The sequence below is a fragment of the Pyxicephalus adspersus genome, chromosome 10 (genome assembly GCF_032062135.1).
Source record: "Pyxicephalus adspersus chromosome 10, UCB_Pads_2.0, whole genome shotgun sequence".
Lineage (NCBI taxonomy): Eukaryota > Metazoa > Chordata > Amphibia > Anura > Pyxicephalidae > Pyxicephalus > Pyxicephalus adspersus.
The window spans coordinates 52,883,599-52,897,662 of record NC_092867.1 but is presented as its reverse complement, the minus strand read 5'-3'; the positions used below and the strand labels follow the sequence as shown (position 1 = coordinate 52,897,662).

General features: G+C 39.3%; 1 protein-coding gene across 9 annotated transcripts; it reads right to left on the bottom strand.

Moving 5' to 3' along the window:
* Positions 1–4,206: 4,206 nt before the first annotated feature.
* LOC140339632 (uncharacterized) lies at positions 4,207–14,021 on the bottom strand. 9 transcript variants are annotated; one of them, XM_072424402.1, is made up of 4 exons: positions 13,888–13,905; positions 13,163–13,284; positions 9,321–9,447; positions 4,207–8,583 (listed from the first exon to the last, which is right to left on the bottom strand). In XM_072424402.1, the coding sequence occupies exons 3-4, from the start codon at positions 9,404–9,406 to the stop codon at positions 8,001–8,003; spliced, it is 669 nt and encodes a 222-aa protein (XP_072280503.1). In that variant the 5' UTR covers positions 9,407–9,447; positions 13,163–13,284; positions 13,888–13,905; the 3' UTR covers positions 4,207–8,000. The 9 variants fall into 9 exon arrangements, with proteins under 9 accessions (XP_072280503.1, XP_072280505.1, XP_072280504.1 ...); XM_072424404.1 differs by having other exon boundaries at positions 9,321–9,442; XM_072424403.1 differs by lacking the exon at positions 13,888–13,905 and adding an exon at positions 13,665–13,873.
* Between the last annotated feature and the right edge of the window lie 43 nt (positions 14,022–14,064).

The window sequence follows — 14,064 nt, the reverse complement described above, 5'->3', positions numbered from 1 at the left end:
GACAGTGACTGTGCATACTGATAGCCCCCACTACCCCTTCCCTCAGAGAGGTTAACTCTAGCATGTACTTTCTTTCCTACATGAGGGCTTTCATCTAACAAAACCAAAAATAAAAAACATGACGTTATGCACCAGAATAAGCTCAAGATCAGTAATCATTCATTGCTGGGGAATGTGCTATCAGTTGGCACCGTCACCTTCCCTTAAATGGGCCCTGGGCTACCATTGATGAATCCCCATAACATGCGATCTGCCATTTAATTGGTCATTGACTGGTAGCCATTGACTTTAAACAAGAATGTCAAAAGTGAAGGTAAAACTCTTATGGTAATGGAAGCACTTGATCAGCATTACAGCTTGGGAAATAGCATTTTTAGAAGGACATTGGCAATGGGGATAGAGGTGGTTTATGTCTGCATACCAGCATCCGTTATTAGCTGGTAGGAACTCATTAACATAAACTTGGATAAATGAGGGAAAATATGGATAGGCATGTAAATATGATCAGTAATATAGGCGTTTAAACCTTACCTTTACTATAAAGTTAGATTGTTGACTAATAAGTAAGCTTGGGTCTGAAGAGAACTAAAGGACTTTATTGAAAATTTATTTAAAGATGTGCAAAACTTCTTTGCATCTGCTCCTCATCTTCCCCTAATTCCATGTTCTTTCTAAAGCCTTTCGCAAATCACTGCTGTTTTTTCAGGCCACTGGTACTGCAGCTCCCATGCACCCAGTGCTGTGGTTTGTCTCCATATCTAATTCCTACTGGCCATTCACATGAGAAAGCAATGGAAGCATAGCATGAGAGTAAGCAGGCTTTTGATGGCAATCCTAATATGTGAAAGAATATTTTTTTATTTATTCAGGCAGTGATTCAGTCCTGTTTCCAACATAGGTCAACTGTACTACTGTATGATTAAAAGTTATACAACCTGTACAGATAAGTACTTAAAACAATGTCAGGATGTTTAACAAACAAAATCGCAAAGGCCCGACGCATTTCGCCCTTTGGCTTCTTCAGAGAACATTGAGAATATATTTCTCAATATATATTTACTCAAGATATATATTTTAAATAATGCTGTACAGATTATGGGGGCAGCTGAATCAGAGCATCCTTGAAGATTCAAATAAATATATTCTCATGAGAAATGGCTATAGTTTCTAAAGCGACCAATGCTAAAGGAGTTTATTTTGAACAGCTATACAAAATTGATCAATAAGATGTTATATGATTAGGGTGGTGCTGCCAGGTGTAATGGATAAACAAACCTTAGAAAGTTCTATCCATTAGGTTGATTGGTATCCAAATATAGAGCAATTCAGAGCTTGGGAGCTTTTTTAGCTCATTAAGGTTTGTTGTTTACTGCAGTTTAAGTAATCATTAGTGATATGCTTGTGTTGAATTGTAGAAAATAAATGCACTGGTGATGTGCCCTATTCTTATAATATCAGTAACTTTGTTTTACTTATCCAAATAATTTTAATTGAAGATATTATGAGAATGGGGGATGATGGTTTTTGTCTCCCAATTTATTGGTGGTTCAGTGTAACAAGCTTGTCTCTTGCAGGGCGTTTGTAGCACAGCCTCAAGAGAGAAACAGAAACATCAGCACATCACAGGTGCATTTATTTTCTACAATTCAACACAAGCACATCACTAATTGATTATTTGAATCGCTGTAAACAACATACCTTAATGAGCCTAAAAAACCTCCCAAGGTCCGATTTTCTCTATATATGGATACCAATCTCCTAATGGATAGCACTTTCTAAGGTTTGTTTATCCATTACACCTGGCTGCAGCACCATAATCCCATAATCATATAACATGTTATTGATCAATTTTGTGTAGCTGTTCTAAATAAACTCCTTTAGGATTGGTCGTTTTAGATACTATAGCCAGCTCTCACAAGAATATATTTATTTGAACCTTTAGGTTCTGATTCAGCTGTCCCCTATTTATCTGTACAGCATTATTTAAAATATATATCTTTATTCTCAATGTCCCCTGAAGAAGCCATGGGCCGAAACGTGTCGGGACCTTGATATTTTGTTTCACATCCTGACTTATTGTTTTAAGTACGGTACTTATCTGTACAACTTATATAACTTTTATTTATACAGTAGTACAGTTGACCTATGTTGGAAATAGGACTCAATCACTGTGTGAATAAATAAAAAATCTTCTTTTACATATTGGGATTGCCAGCAAAAGCCTGCTCACTCTCTCACTGTGCCTCTATTGTAAACGTATTCAGGCTTGGCAACTATTAACTCAAGTTAACCTAGGAACCTTTATTGGTAGACCCCCTTTTTTCCATTCACATAAGAAACCTGCGACTGTGTGTCTTTGGAATGCTAGGAAGAGATGGATGTGGCAATTGGACCAGGTTCATGAAAGCTGCAGTCCAGTACAGCGAGAGACGTACTAACCCGGGGATGTAACAAAGATATGCAGACTTTCCAGAAAACACTGAATTATTATAGTTTCGGAAGAAGTGGGGGCAGAAACAACACAGGTAAGAAGTTGGTGCCCAGAGTTCAGGTATTAACCCAAATTGTGGATTGGCTAATCAGTTTGGAAATGCAGTTTCCAGGGGTTAAAGGTTACTTAAAGGTGTCAAATTGCTTCCTCTGTCAACTGCCTGACTTCACATGCTGTTTTCTAGCTCCAGGGTGTGCATGTTTCAAATAACAGAAACAAAAACAATTAATTTGAGGTTTGGGGCTGTATTTCATACAGTTATATGCCCTTGGAAGCTATAAAAACAGTAACAGGGATAAAGCAGAAAAGTAATGAAGTGTGTTTGCAAATATTTTACATTTTTACTGCTGAGCTCCATTGAAATCCAGTATCTTCTGCAAGTTTTGCAAGATCCTCAAGATTTTGCAAGTTCAAATTTACTGGACAAACCTTCACAATGTGAATTTTTACAGCCTATGATCTGAAGAAATGAAAAGGAACACACCACAGAATACCATCAATGCTCTAAGACTAGACAACGCAGCTACCCGATCCTTATTTTGTTTACCACTTTACCATTTTTTTTCACCCCAAATATATTAAAAGGGGATCCTGCCCAAAAGCACTGTTACATAGTTACATAGTAGGTTAGGTTGAAAAAAGACATAAGTCCATAAAATTCAACCACTAGGGAAATAAACATATCCCAGATATAAAACCCTATGGACATAGTTGATCCAGAGGAAGGCAGGTCAGAAAGGTAAGTGGGACAAGAACTGTGGAGAGATTTAAAGGCAAAGCACAGGAGCTTGAAGTTGATTCTACGGTAACATTTTTTGTAAGAGTAGAAGCTGCAGTGGTGTTCTTAGCAATAAAATATATTGAATCTGTGTCTTCGGACTAGTATGCTAGTCAGGTGTTACCGGTATGATTTCACTGCTTGACCTATGCCAGGTAATGAAGCCAGGGTAAATAAGAAAATGCTTATATTTGGAAACAAAGTCAATGATGACAGATATTTCTAGGTTGAAAAAGTTGCATGCTGAAGGTAAAGAGCATCCTCCAATTCTCAAGCCATTTTTATTGTGGGCATCTGGAAACGCATTTTATCAATAAATCTATTCTACATTTTAGGATCGATTCCCACAACATCTATTGGGCTAAACTGCTCAGCAGAGAGTAAAAAACAAAAAACAGGCAAGCCTGTTTTTACTACACAAAGATTAGGCCAGTTCGCAGCAGCAGTATGGTATGGACTTATCACTTTGGCTTTACAGCACTGTGGTCCTCAGTTCAAATTTTTCTTGAACGTGTCCTATGGCTGCAGTACGATGGTTTGTGCTGGAGATTAATTAATTAATGGAGAATAATGGATTAACTTGGAGAGCTACAAAATGCTTGGTTGCAATATGAGCATCAAAGTGCATTTTCTGCATAGCCATCATCCTAACTTCCCAGAAAACCTTTGTGCAGTCAGTGATGAGCAAGGTGATAGATTCCACGAAGATTTGAAGGTCATGGAAGGACAGTATTAGGGTAGATGGGATGTACATATGATGGCTGACTATTGTTGAAGCATCTGGCGGGATTGTCCTAGAACTGAACATTCCAGGAAAAGCTATAAGCATAAATTTTTACCTTAACCGCTTACCCGATTAACTTTCAAATGTTGTACTCTAAAAATGTCTGAGTAACAATAAATCCTTTAAATGAACAAAAGAAACTTAAATAAACAGTACATTCAAGGTATTTTTATTATTTATCATTGTATATAACATTGGTATGCTTTTTGACCACAATGGAGGGTACCCTGTATCGTAAAAACTGGATGTGATAGCAAATAACTGGGGTCATTTCTGGATTCACCACCCAAAAATTAGTGAATTAGTAAAAAACAAGTGTAAGATCTAACGCAACAAAAAATGTGTTCCCCAGTGTAATCAGTTACTGGCTGTTCTTTGCTGTACAGGACATATGATATAAGAGATTTTAGAATATAAGTCCTCACAGAAAAATGAATTTTTTTACACCGGCCACTACCGCCTTGTAAAAGATTTTTGTTATGCTATTCCTTAATTTTATCAAAGCTTTCCATGGATGGAGCACCTATTTTTCTTTCCTTTACCACCTAACACCACCATCTTTTCGTCCAGGTTTCCTGATTTTCAGCCTTCTCTGTTGGTTGTGCCAGGATGGCATAACTCCCTGCATCATAGGCTGGGCTAGGCATGCACAGGTCAGTGTTTTTTGTGTAGATAGCGAATTGTCCGGTATGTATGCTATAGTGCAGAAAAGACATGGCCTGCCCTTTCTGCCTTAAAGACCTTGCAAGTGGAGCTATCCTACCTATCTTCTGACACAGCTGAGCTTGGACCAACTCTCTACTATTCTGTGCAATACAAGACAAAGACAAAATTATCTGAGCTGAATTTCACTATAAAACATGTAAGGTGCTACCATGGGGTGAAACACATCAGAGGATTTGTATCGGGACATGTGCTGTGAAGTCTCTTTAAAAAATTGAACTTTTTGATTTAACACTGGAATGCAGCGCAGGCAATTTTGCTTTAAAAGTTGCCCCTAGAGACAGATGTGGTCCTGAACCTGCAGCAGCAGCTGAAGCATTGAATGATACATTGAGGAGCCTTCAACTTATTGCTTGTTACACTGAATCCCTACTCCTCCATACTACATGAAATGTTACACTATCTCAGCCCTGCATCTTAAAACATAGCTTAGTTCGAAACCCAACCTCACTCATTCATACTGCATGAAATGTAACCGTAGCTCCGCCAGCTGACCTCAGAACATTTATCTGCCAGGGTTGTATGTAAAGAAACCGCAGTCAATATATGTTATTGATCATCTCTAGTTTCAGAATGTGTGTGTGCATAACTTCTACTTGGCTGATTTTACTTTTATGAAGCAGAATAATGACAGTATTCCAGGAGGGCTCAAACTAATTAAATATAGATTAGCAGAAAAAAAGGAGACATTTTTAGTAAATATATTTATAAACAAAATTGAAGGTACATTGCCTGGTGTTATTATCTAAGAAGGAAAAGCTGGTGTAATGCTGGTAGTAGATTTTAACATAATTCATTAATATCTTTCACCAAAAATCACAGGAGGTGGACAAAAAAACAGAGACGCCAATTCTTACACCCCAACAGGTTTAGAGAATAACTAAAAGATGTCTCCAATCCAATCATAATCTGTGCATCTGAATCCTTACCATGTCATGTTCATTTTACTTTTCTTTATTGTAAAAGATATATCTCCCAGACATTCTGAGTGGAAGCCATGTATACAAATCCAGTAAGAACATCCTGCAACCATTTGCCTACTTCTTGTTATACATGAAGCAAAATGTTCTTTAGTTTTAAATAAAGGAAATGGTTATGTTTTTTCAAGTTTTTTTCCTATCCAGATTAGAGGTGTGCATGGGAATAGGGATAGCCCTATTCCATGCAAATAGGAACAGTGTAGTCCCCTTTGCAATGACTAAGCTGTGGTGGTACTAGTGAGAGAGTAGAGGTGGGGGGGTTGTAGTAGTAATTTAGTAGGAGCATTAGGGTCACTGGCATCTGTGAATGCAATAAAGTTTCCTCTGGGGTGCCATGCCAGTAGACATCACCTGCAGAGCATGCACACTGGGTGCTGTAATTAAAGTAACTTTTGCTGGCACTCTCTCTTAAATTAGAAAAAGAAAAACATGTCATGTTTGTTTGTTGTAGATTTATTCTTAAACTGCTACTGTGCAAGCATTTAGAAATTGAACTGCTATCTGCTACTGCAATTTAGTGGAATTTACACAGTTTGGATTCCTCGTTTCAATTTATATAATTGCTTCAAATCTAAAATAGGAGCAGATAGGAACTTGTTGGGGACAAGACAGCAAAGGAAAAAAAATAAGATAAAAGAAGGGAATCGATCTGAAATGAAGGGGGACACGCTTATGCCACAGCGCATACCTCTATCCCCCAGAGACCGTTTACAGTAAGAGGGAATCTGCCCAAAGTAACGGGATATTCCCTCTTGGCACAGGTGACCCAATTTTAAGGTTTCTCCCCCACCTCACTATGATAATTAACAAAAATATGGCTTCATGTCACCCTCTGTACCCGGGACAATGGTCAGCAGGAATAAGAGTGAATTTCAATGGCAAAGACACAGATAGCAATAACAACCTGATAGAAGTCCCAACTTTTCCATATCCAAGCCTAAACAAAAAGTTTTTGCTTTAGAGGCACAGGATGCCTTTTTTTAATGATAGCACTTAAACCACCTTACATCGGTTTACTAAATCACAGATATGAATTTCATTGAAATTTAATGGGATATTTTGTGGAGCACAGTGATCAAGCTGAAAGTCACATCAAATATAGCAATTTGGGAATAACCAGGTTTCTGGTTTCTCTACCTGCTGGCAATATGAGGATGTAAATTGAGCCACACATTCTGGGATGAAAGGACTCCTATTTTTCAAGATGCCTGAAGACTTGAATCTGGAAGAAGTCCAGGCACTGGCAAGAGAAGAGGTAATCTCTGTCTTCCTTTTGCATGATGGTGGGAAATCTCACTACCCCACATTCTAGAAGATATGGCTGTTCCCACAAGGAAAGCTTCATGATAAGGCCTCTGATGTTAAAACCTCACTCTAGACAAAACTCTAATTTGTTTTTTAGTGTTCCAATGGCAACAGGACAAGACATTAGGTGAATAAGTACTCTCCAGATAAGAAGGAAACAGGAAGAGGCATAAGCCTAGTAGGTTTTACCATTTCTCACTCCCCCCATTAGAGGTTACCATAACTTCTTGGCCTTGTGGCACCCTGTAAGGCAGCCCATAAGGGAAAGTTTATCTAATTGAAGACACAATAAAATTATAAAAGAAAAACAGTGAATAAGTTGGGCTTTTTACCATAAAATGAGGTATCTCTGTTATTTTTTTCCACCTCCAGTACACTGCAAATACCCTTTTAGGTTGTTACCATTCAACTTATTTCTTGGGCTTCCACATTACAATTCACACATACTGGTGACAAGTTATCCCAACACTGACACTGCAGACTAAAACTTAAAACGTCACATATGCATGCTCGCTTGCTTAGTTGATCCAAAGTTTTTAGGGAAGGAAATAGACTTTATATAACTTAAATTTAAATAAAATGTGAGGGTAAAAAGGAAAAAAACAGGCTTACTTATTTAAAGGACCAGGCCACCCACAATTATATGTTTTATCTCTCTGGCTGCTGGCTTAGGAGATAATTCAACTCACGAGTATTCTGCATTGCTGGCTTTGGTTGGGCTGACTTTAGATATGAAAGACCAAAGAGAAAAAAATAAACGCTTCCCCACAGATTTCAGCTGACTTAGTAGGATTGAGAAAGCTTCGATCTGACTGGCTGAAGCAACTGGAGAAATCTGTTTGATTGGTTGCTTTGAAATCTGAACTCACTGCACATTCAGCGATAGCAGTTGATCAGATCCTAATAGGAATTAGATATGAATAAGATAGTTAAAACCATTTACAAAGCCCAGGGTCTTTCGGATGACAGTTGCTTTTGGTAACTCTTCAGTGCTTTCTTTGGAGGAATGAGAGTGTTGCTAACACCTGGCTTTTTCCTTTTCCCTTTCTCAACTTGTGTGTCTTCCCCCACTTCATCTCCAATCTGTAGGCCTGAGCTGTCTCCAACTATCTCTGGAGCATCGCCACCACTTCTAGACAGCCCTCCTTGGCTCGACATTGTAGCCCCCTGTGGCAAGTCAGTTCCATGACTATATTTGCATTTTGTTCCGTATCGGCATCGTCCGTCTTTCTGGTAAGCCAGACAGACCCCTTTCCCACCCTTTGCCCAGTTGCTGTCACTCAGTTTTACATGGCGTTCCAAGATACTTAGCTGGGCCCGTTCCTCGTCCTGGAAGGGGTTTGAAAACACCCCACTGGGGCTCACTTTACTCTTAGTCTCGAGCCGCGGTGCAGGGAGACGAGCAGAGGGCAAGGGCGAAGGAAGTGGTTCTGTGGGCTTCTCTGTCTGGATCTTATTGTCATTTTCATCTTCACTGCTGGATGCTGCATCTGCAAAGAATTTTATTTTTGACAAAGTGGTCCTAAAAAAAAAAAAAAAAGACTTGAAATATATGAAATGAAAGGAAATGCATGCAAACATAAAAGGAAAGGTTAGAGTTATGTGTTCAAAAATGGTAAGTATAACGAGTTTAAACATGTATACATAATAGAAAAGGCAGTGATTGCACAAGGAGAGGGCAGCATTGGCAGCCTACCTGTATCTCTCATGACTGGTATTGTCAGCAAACCTGTAATGGATTTCCTAAACTAATTTGCTATTAGTTGACAAATGATTTCAAGCCTGGATCAGATCCATTCCAGGTTTGCTGGGTCACCTAGGTTATCATGGGAGAACCTATCTTCCCCAGCCTTGGGGAGCTTTAACAAATCAGGCCCAGCATATCCAGTTCTAAGGACCACACTTACAAAAAGATATTGATAACATAGAATATGACAATCAGAAAAGACTGAAAGGGCTTTAAATTTACAGTCTTGAGTTTGAGAGGGGTAATTGGGGACATGACTGAAACCTTCAAGTATATTAAAGATGTAAATAAGGTTTAGAAGGACAGAATTATTTAATGTGAAGCTAAGATCATAAACATGGGTACATCACCTAAAACTAGGAGAAAAAATGTTTAAAATATTTCTGAAGGAGTAGTATATGCTTAAAACAGACATCTATCAACGGTAGGGAGTCAGTTATCCATAAGAAAATAGTAATTTGTGTCTTTTTTATGCCTGGCATTCATCTTTAGGGTATGCAAAAATGACTCACCCTGAGCTACTCTCAGCTCCTTCCTCTTCATCTGAGCTGGAAGAATTGTACCCTGACAGAAGTCCCAGAGATGAAGTAGAATTCATGGCTTACATGGACTGGTTGCTGGTTAAAGATGAATTCTGTACTGGAAACAGAGCAGTCATTAAATGCAAACACCCCTTCCTGTTAAAAATACTCACAAAAGCAGTCTGATGAAAACATTGAGACGTAGAGAAAGCCCTATTGCCCACGCAAGCAATGCAGGATTTACTTTTACTTTTCATTTAGTTCTGAGAGAACAACACAAACAATGGTAGACAAACTCAAACCAGGTCTCTTATGAATCCCACAGCCATAAGGTTATTGGTAATCTGGACTTGTGGTCTGATGGTGATGGTCTCTTCTGCAATAATGGTTTCCTACCTGCCTGATCCATGCAAAGTACACGGAGCTGCAGTTTTGGCATATGCTGAGAAGAATGAACACATCCACATGAGTTCATTACAACTAAGATGGCTGTAGTCCTGAACCCAGAAAAAGACAATGTGAAGATGATGAAGGTGGTGCTGCTGAGTTCCAAATACAAAAGCTTGATATTCATAGCAAGAGATAATTGTGTTTGTCTTAAAATCAAACATGGGTACAGGTGTCTCATGACACAAATAGCCATGCTAAAGTCCTAACTGATCAATCACTAGCCGAAGATGAGAATCTCACTCCTCCCATTCCCAGCTACACCCATTCCAACAACATCTTTGTATAACGATTGTGCCTTAATCTGGGATCCTATGAAACCCACCAATAAAAAAAGAAGAGTCTTGTAAAAGCTTCATCCATCCAACACTTCAATAGCAAACCTTTTAATCACTTGCAATAGGTGCTATCACCCCATAGAATTTACCATGTTCTGCATAAACCACCCTATTATTACAATTAATTTTCAGCACCTCAGACAATAATAAAGTCCCTTGACTTCATTAAAATGATTTTATTATGTATCCCACCTTGGTTCTGGCATTGAATAGGTTAAGCAACAGCTGGCCAGATAATGGTTGGTTTTCAATAAGACACCAGATTTCCAGGAGGAAGGGTGTAGTCTGACAGAGCCCAGCCCTCACTGGAGACCCTGCCGAAATCTAATTACTCTTTGCCTGACTGTCTGCAAGCCTCAATGTGCATTATTCCTTCCCAGAAAGGTCTCTTACATCTTCACAAGCCATATGGTCGTGATTTAATGTGAGTATGAACAATTAGCACTAAGAAATCCTTCCCTGACCTGTTTTTATTCCTTAAATGTGTAGTATAATTTAAATTTTAGCGAGGTGAAAAAAGCTAAAAGATGTTGAGTAACCTTGTTCTGGGTCTGTACCAAGCACTGGAATGCGACTTCAAATCCATACTTGAATGCTGGCATGCCCCAAAAACATGCCACAGTGCAATGCAGCTGTTTTCCAATGGGAAAAGACTTCCTGTACAATCCTTAGAGCAAAGGTAGCTAGGGTAGAACAATGAGGTTCACAACTACAAGGCTGAAGTTGAACGTTCATATGTTGTACATATGATTGTATAATCTCTTTATTTTCCATTGCACCCAAAGCCATCTGATATTGGGTTATTCTTAGGCAACCTATTTGGTGTGTAGCTCAGTATTCCCAACCAAGATTTCTCCAGAGGTTGGTAGGGGTTCCTTGAGCAATTTGTGACTCTCAGGTCAGTTAGGTGACACTAAAAGTCTTTTTGGATTTGTCTGTAAGGGTGACATTCTTTCTACTAGCCAGCAATATAAGAGACATTCTTCCTACTGACCACATTCATATATTGTGAGCTGTGGATATAACAATTACAGAGGGGGTTCACCGAAGACCTGAAAATTGTTTCAAGGGTCCCCTATGTTAAAAACATTGAGAAACACTGGTGTAGCTATTCTCCTGAGCTCCTGTACCACATAATTGTTGGTAGATCCAAAGGAGATTATACAATTAAATGGCAGTATGCATAGAGCTAATTGACAAAAGATATATACGTCAGTGCCACACACACAGCCAGCCACCATTTACAATGAAACATCACCAGTGGCCATCCAATGGCCAAAAAGCTTTGCCATCCTGGAGTCAGCAGTGAAGATGGAAACTTCCTCTGTTAATGCAAGGCCTTGAACCTGCTATCACTGAGGGGCAAATGTGACAAGTATGCTGTGCTGATTATGGTAGAAGCTCACCATCAATGTGTTTATTAATTCTTGTCTAGACCAGCCACAGGAACAGTTATCTGGCCTCTGTCCCAACCTCTAACATACCAGACTTTGAACATCCACTCATTCCCTATAGTCAGCTATGCGTGGGACTCTACATGTAGCATCTCAAACACAGGTGCCCTTCAGAAGTGCGAAGAAGCCGTAACTGCAACCTCATCACTAATCTAAACAAATTCCCTACATGTGTTCTTTTAGAATCTGCTGTTGGGATCATTTTTGATTTAAAACAGGCAGCCATTGCAGATTTCCCTTTAAAGTGAGGCAATCCTGACTTTCCCCCCCAGCTCACATTTGCTGTATGCTTGTTCCATGCTTGGGAAAGCAGATACAGCCCCTATGGTTTACGGGAGGAGCTCACCCATGGCAGACCATTTATCTCTCACAGGATAGATTGCATCCAGAGAGTTGTAATTAATGATCCATACATCCATGACACCAAACTATGTAATAGAATTAAGTCCATACAGGATGTCTATAATCTACAAGCAGACCTGAATGTACTGTTTGATTGGGCAGCCAAGTGGAAAATGACATTTAATATAGATAAATGTAAAGTTATGCACTTGGGGGCTAACAACATGCATGCTTCATACTGTATAGGGGGAATACATTTGGGGAGTCAGAAATGGAAAAGGATCTGGGGTTCTGGTAGATCATAGAACTTAATACCAGCATGCAATGCCAAGCTGCAATATCTAAAGCTAGTAAAGTACTTTCTTGTATTAAAAGAGGAATAGACTGCAGAGATGGAGACTTTATCCTGCCCCTGTACAAAGTATTGGTCAGACCACATCTGGAATATGCAGTCCAGTTTTGGGCACCAGTTCACAAAAAGGACATTGTTGAATTGGAGAGTGCGGAGAAGAGTAACTAAACTAATAAAAGGAATGGAGGAGCTCAGCTATGAGAAGAGATTAGCTGAACTGAATCTATTCTCCCTTGAGAAGAGACATTTAAGGGGGGATATGATCACCCTGTATAAATATATAAATGGTCCATATAGAGAACTCTCTTCCCAATTATTCACTTTGAGATTATTACAAAGAACAAGAGGGCACTCTTTGCGTCTGGAGGAAAAGAAGTTTAAGCTCTGGATAAGGAAGGGATTCTTCACTGTAAGGTCTGTGAAAATGTGGAATCGGCTCCCTCAGGAAGTAGTTTCAGCAACTACTATAGATTTGCTTTAGGAAAAAGCTGGATGTTTTTCTAGAAGCACAGAATATAACTGGGTATTAAGGATTTAAAGTAAAAAAACAGTGGCTGTTGATCCAGGGAACATCTGATTGCCTCATGGAATCAGGAAGGAATTTTTTTTCCCCTGTTAAAGCAAGTTGTACCCGGAGTTTTTTTTAGCCTTCCTCTGGACCAACTATGTCTTATAGGGTTTTATATCTGCGATATGTTTATTTCCCTAGTGGCTGAACTTGATGGACTTATGTCTTTTTTTCAACCTAACCTACTATGTAACTATGATAAGAACCCAAAAAGCATACTTCCCTAATATACCTTTCCTGGAGTAAATGCTGTTCTACAATCCTTCCAGTGCTGGATACATGTCAGAAGACTAATTACCCCACCATGTGATCTCTGCCGAAGAATTGCTTACCAATATTTCTATACAGTGTTGAACATCACCAAAGTGACAGACAGCTGGAAGAAGTTTTTTTCCTAGATAAAGATATCCATCCCAATCTTTTCACTTATTGTCCTTGCCTGGGAAAATAAAAACTAGTACAAAGAATAGGTATATTGTAAATGAAATGACCCCAATCCACCCCCACTTACAATGACATAAAGTAATCCCCTCCCCCTCCATAGTACCAAGATCCAGGCATCAAGTCTACCAATTGCACCATCACAGTATGGCACCTGTATGGCCTAGGCATAGCATGTAAACAGTGGACTTGTGTGAATCCAGGATATCTGTAAGTACTTTGGGAGGAAGGGGCTAAGGGAGGTGGGAAGATTATGGCTGCTTCAAAGTAAAGGCTATCATGAAAGCTGCAATATATATTGATCTACATGGGGACACCTCTTAGCTGATTGGCTGCCTATCTGAGAGGGGTGCAGAGGAAAAAATCAAAAGGTTTCTTAAAAAAAAAAACTACCTTAACACATTGCAATGAATCCTCCATAACGCTGTTCCCAGTGGATACCTTAACCGCCTACACCAAGCATATTACCATATGACACTTCTATACTCTGCTGCCCCACATTACCACCTCCTATTCCCCAGGTGGAGCTTTCCTTTAAGTTCCCAGCATGCCTTGCAACCAATACAAAACACCACCCTAGCCTACAAAGCACAAGTAAAAATAACTCTAAAATCACCTTTTAGAACAATTCCTGATAACCGTAAACCATGCGTTCTTTTACATTACCTCCTTCTATTATTTACCTCCTAACCAGCCAGCTCCAGTCTAGGCTTCCTTCTTACATCATCAGTGTACGCCGGAGACTGGAAGCCGAAAGTGGCCGGAGCTTGTGCCCAATCTGTGACATCTACAT

What these genes read in the sequence shown, in the direction of transcription:
- LOC140339632 (XM_072424405.1), bottom strand. Translation starts at nt 9,406, where the DNA reads ATGAATTCTACTTCATCTCTGGGACTTCTGTCAGGGTACAATTCTTCC. An exon ending in GGAGCTGAGAGTAGCTCAGG is followed by an intron (nt 8,584 to 9,320) that starts GTGAGTCATTTT and finishes TTTTTTTTTTAG; the next exon opens with GACCACTTTGTCAAAAATAA.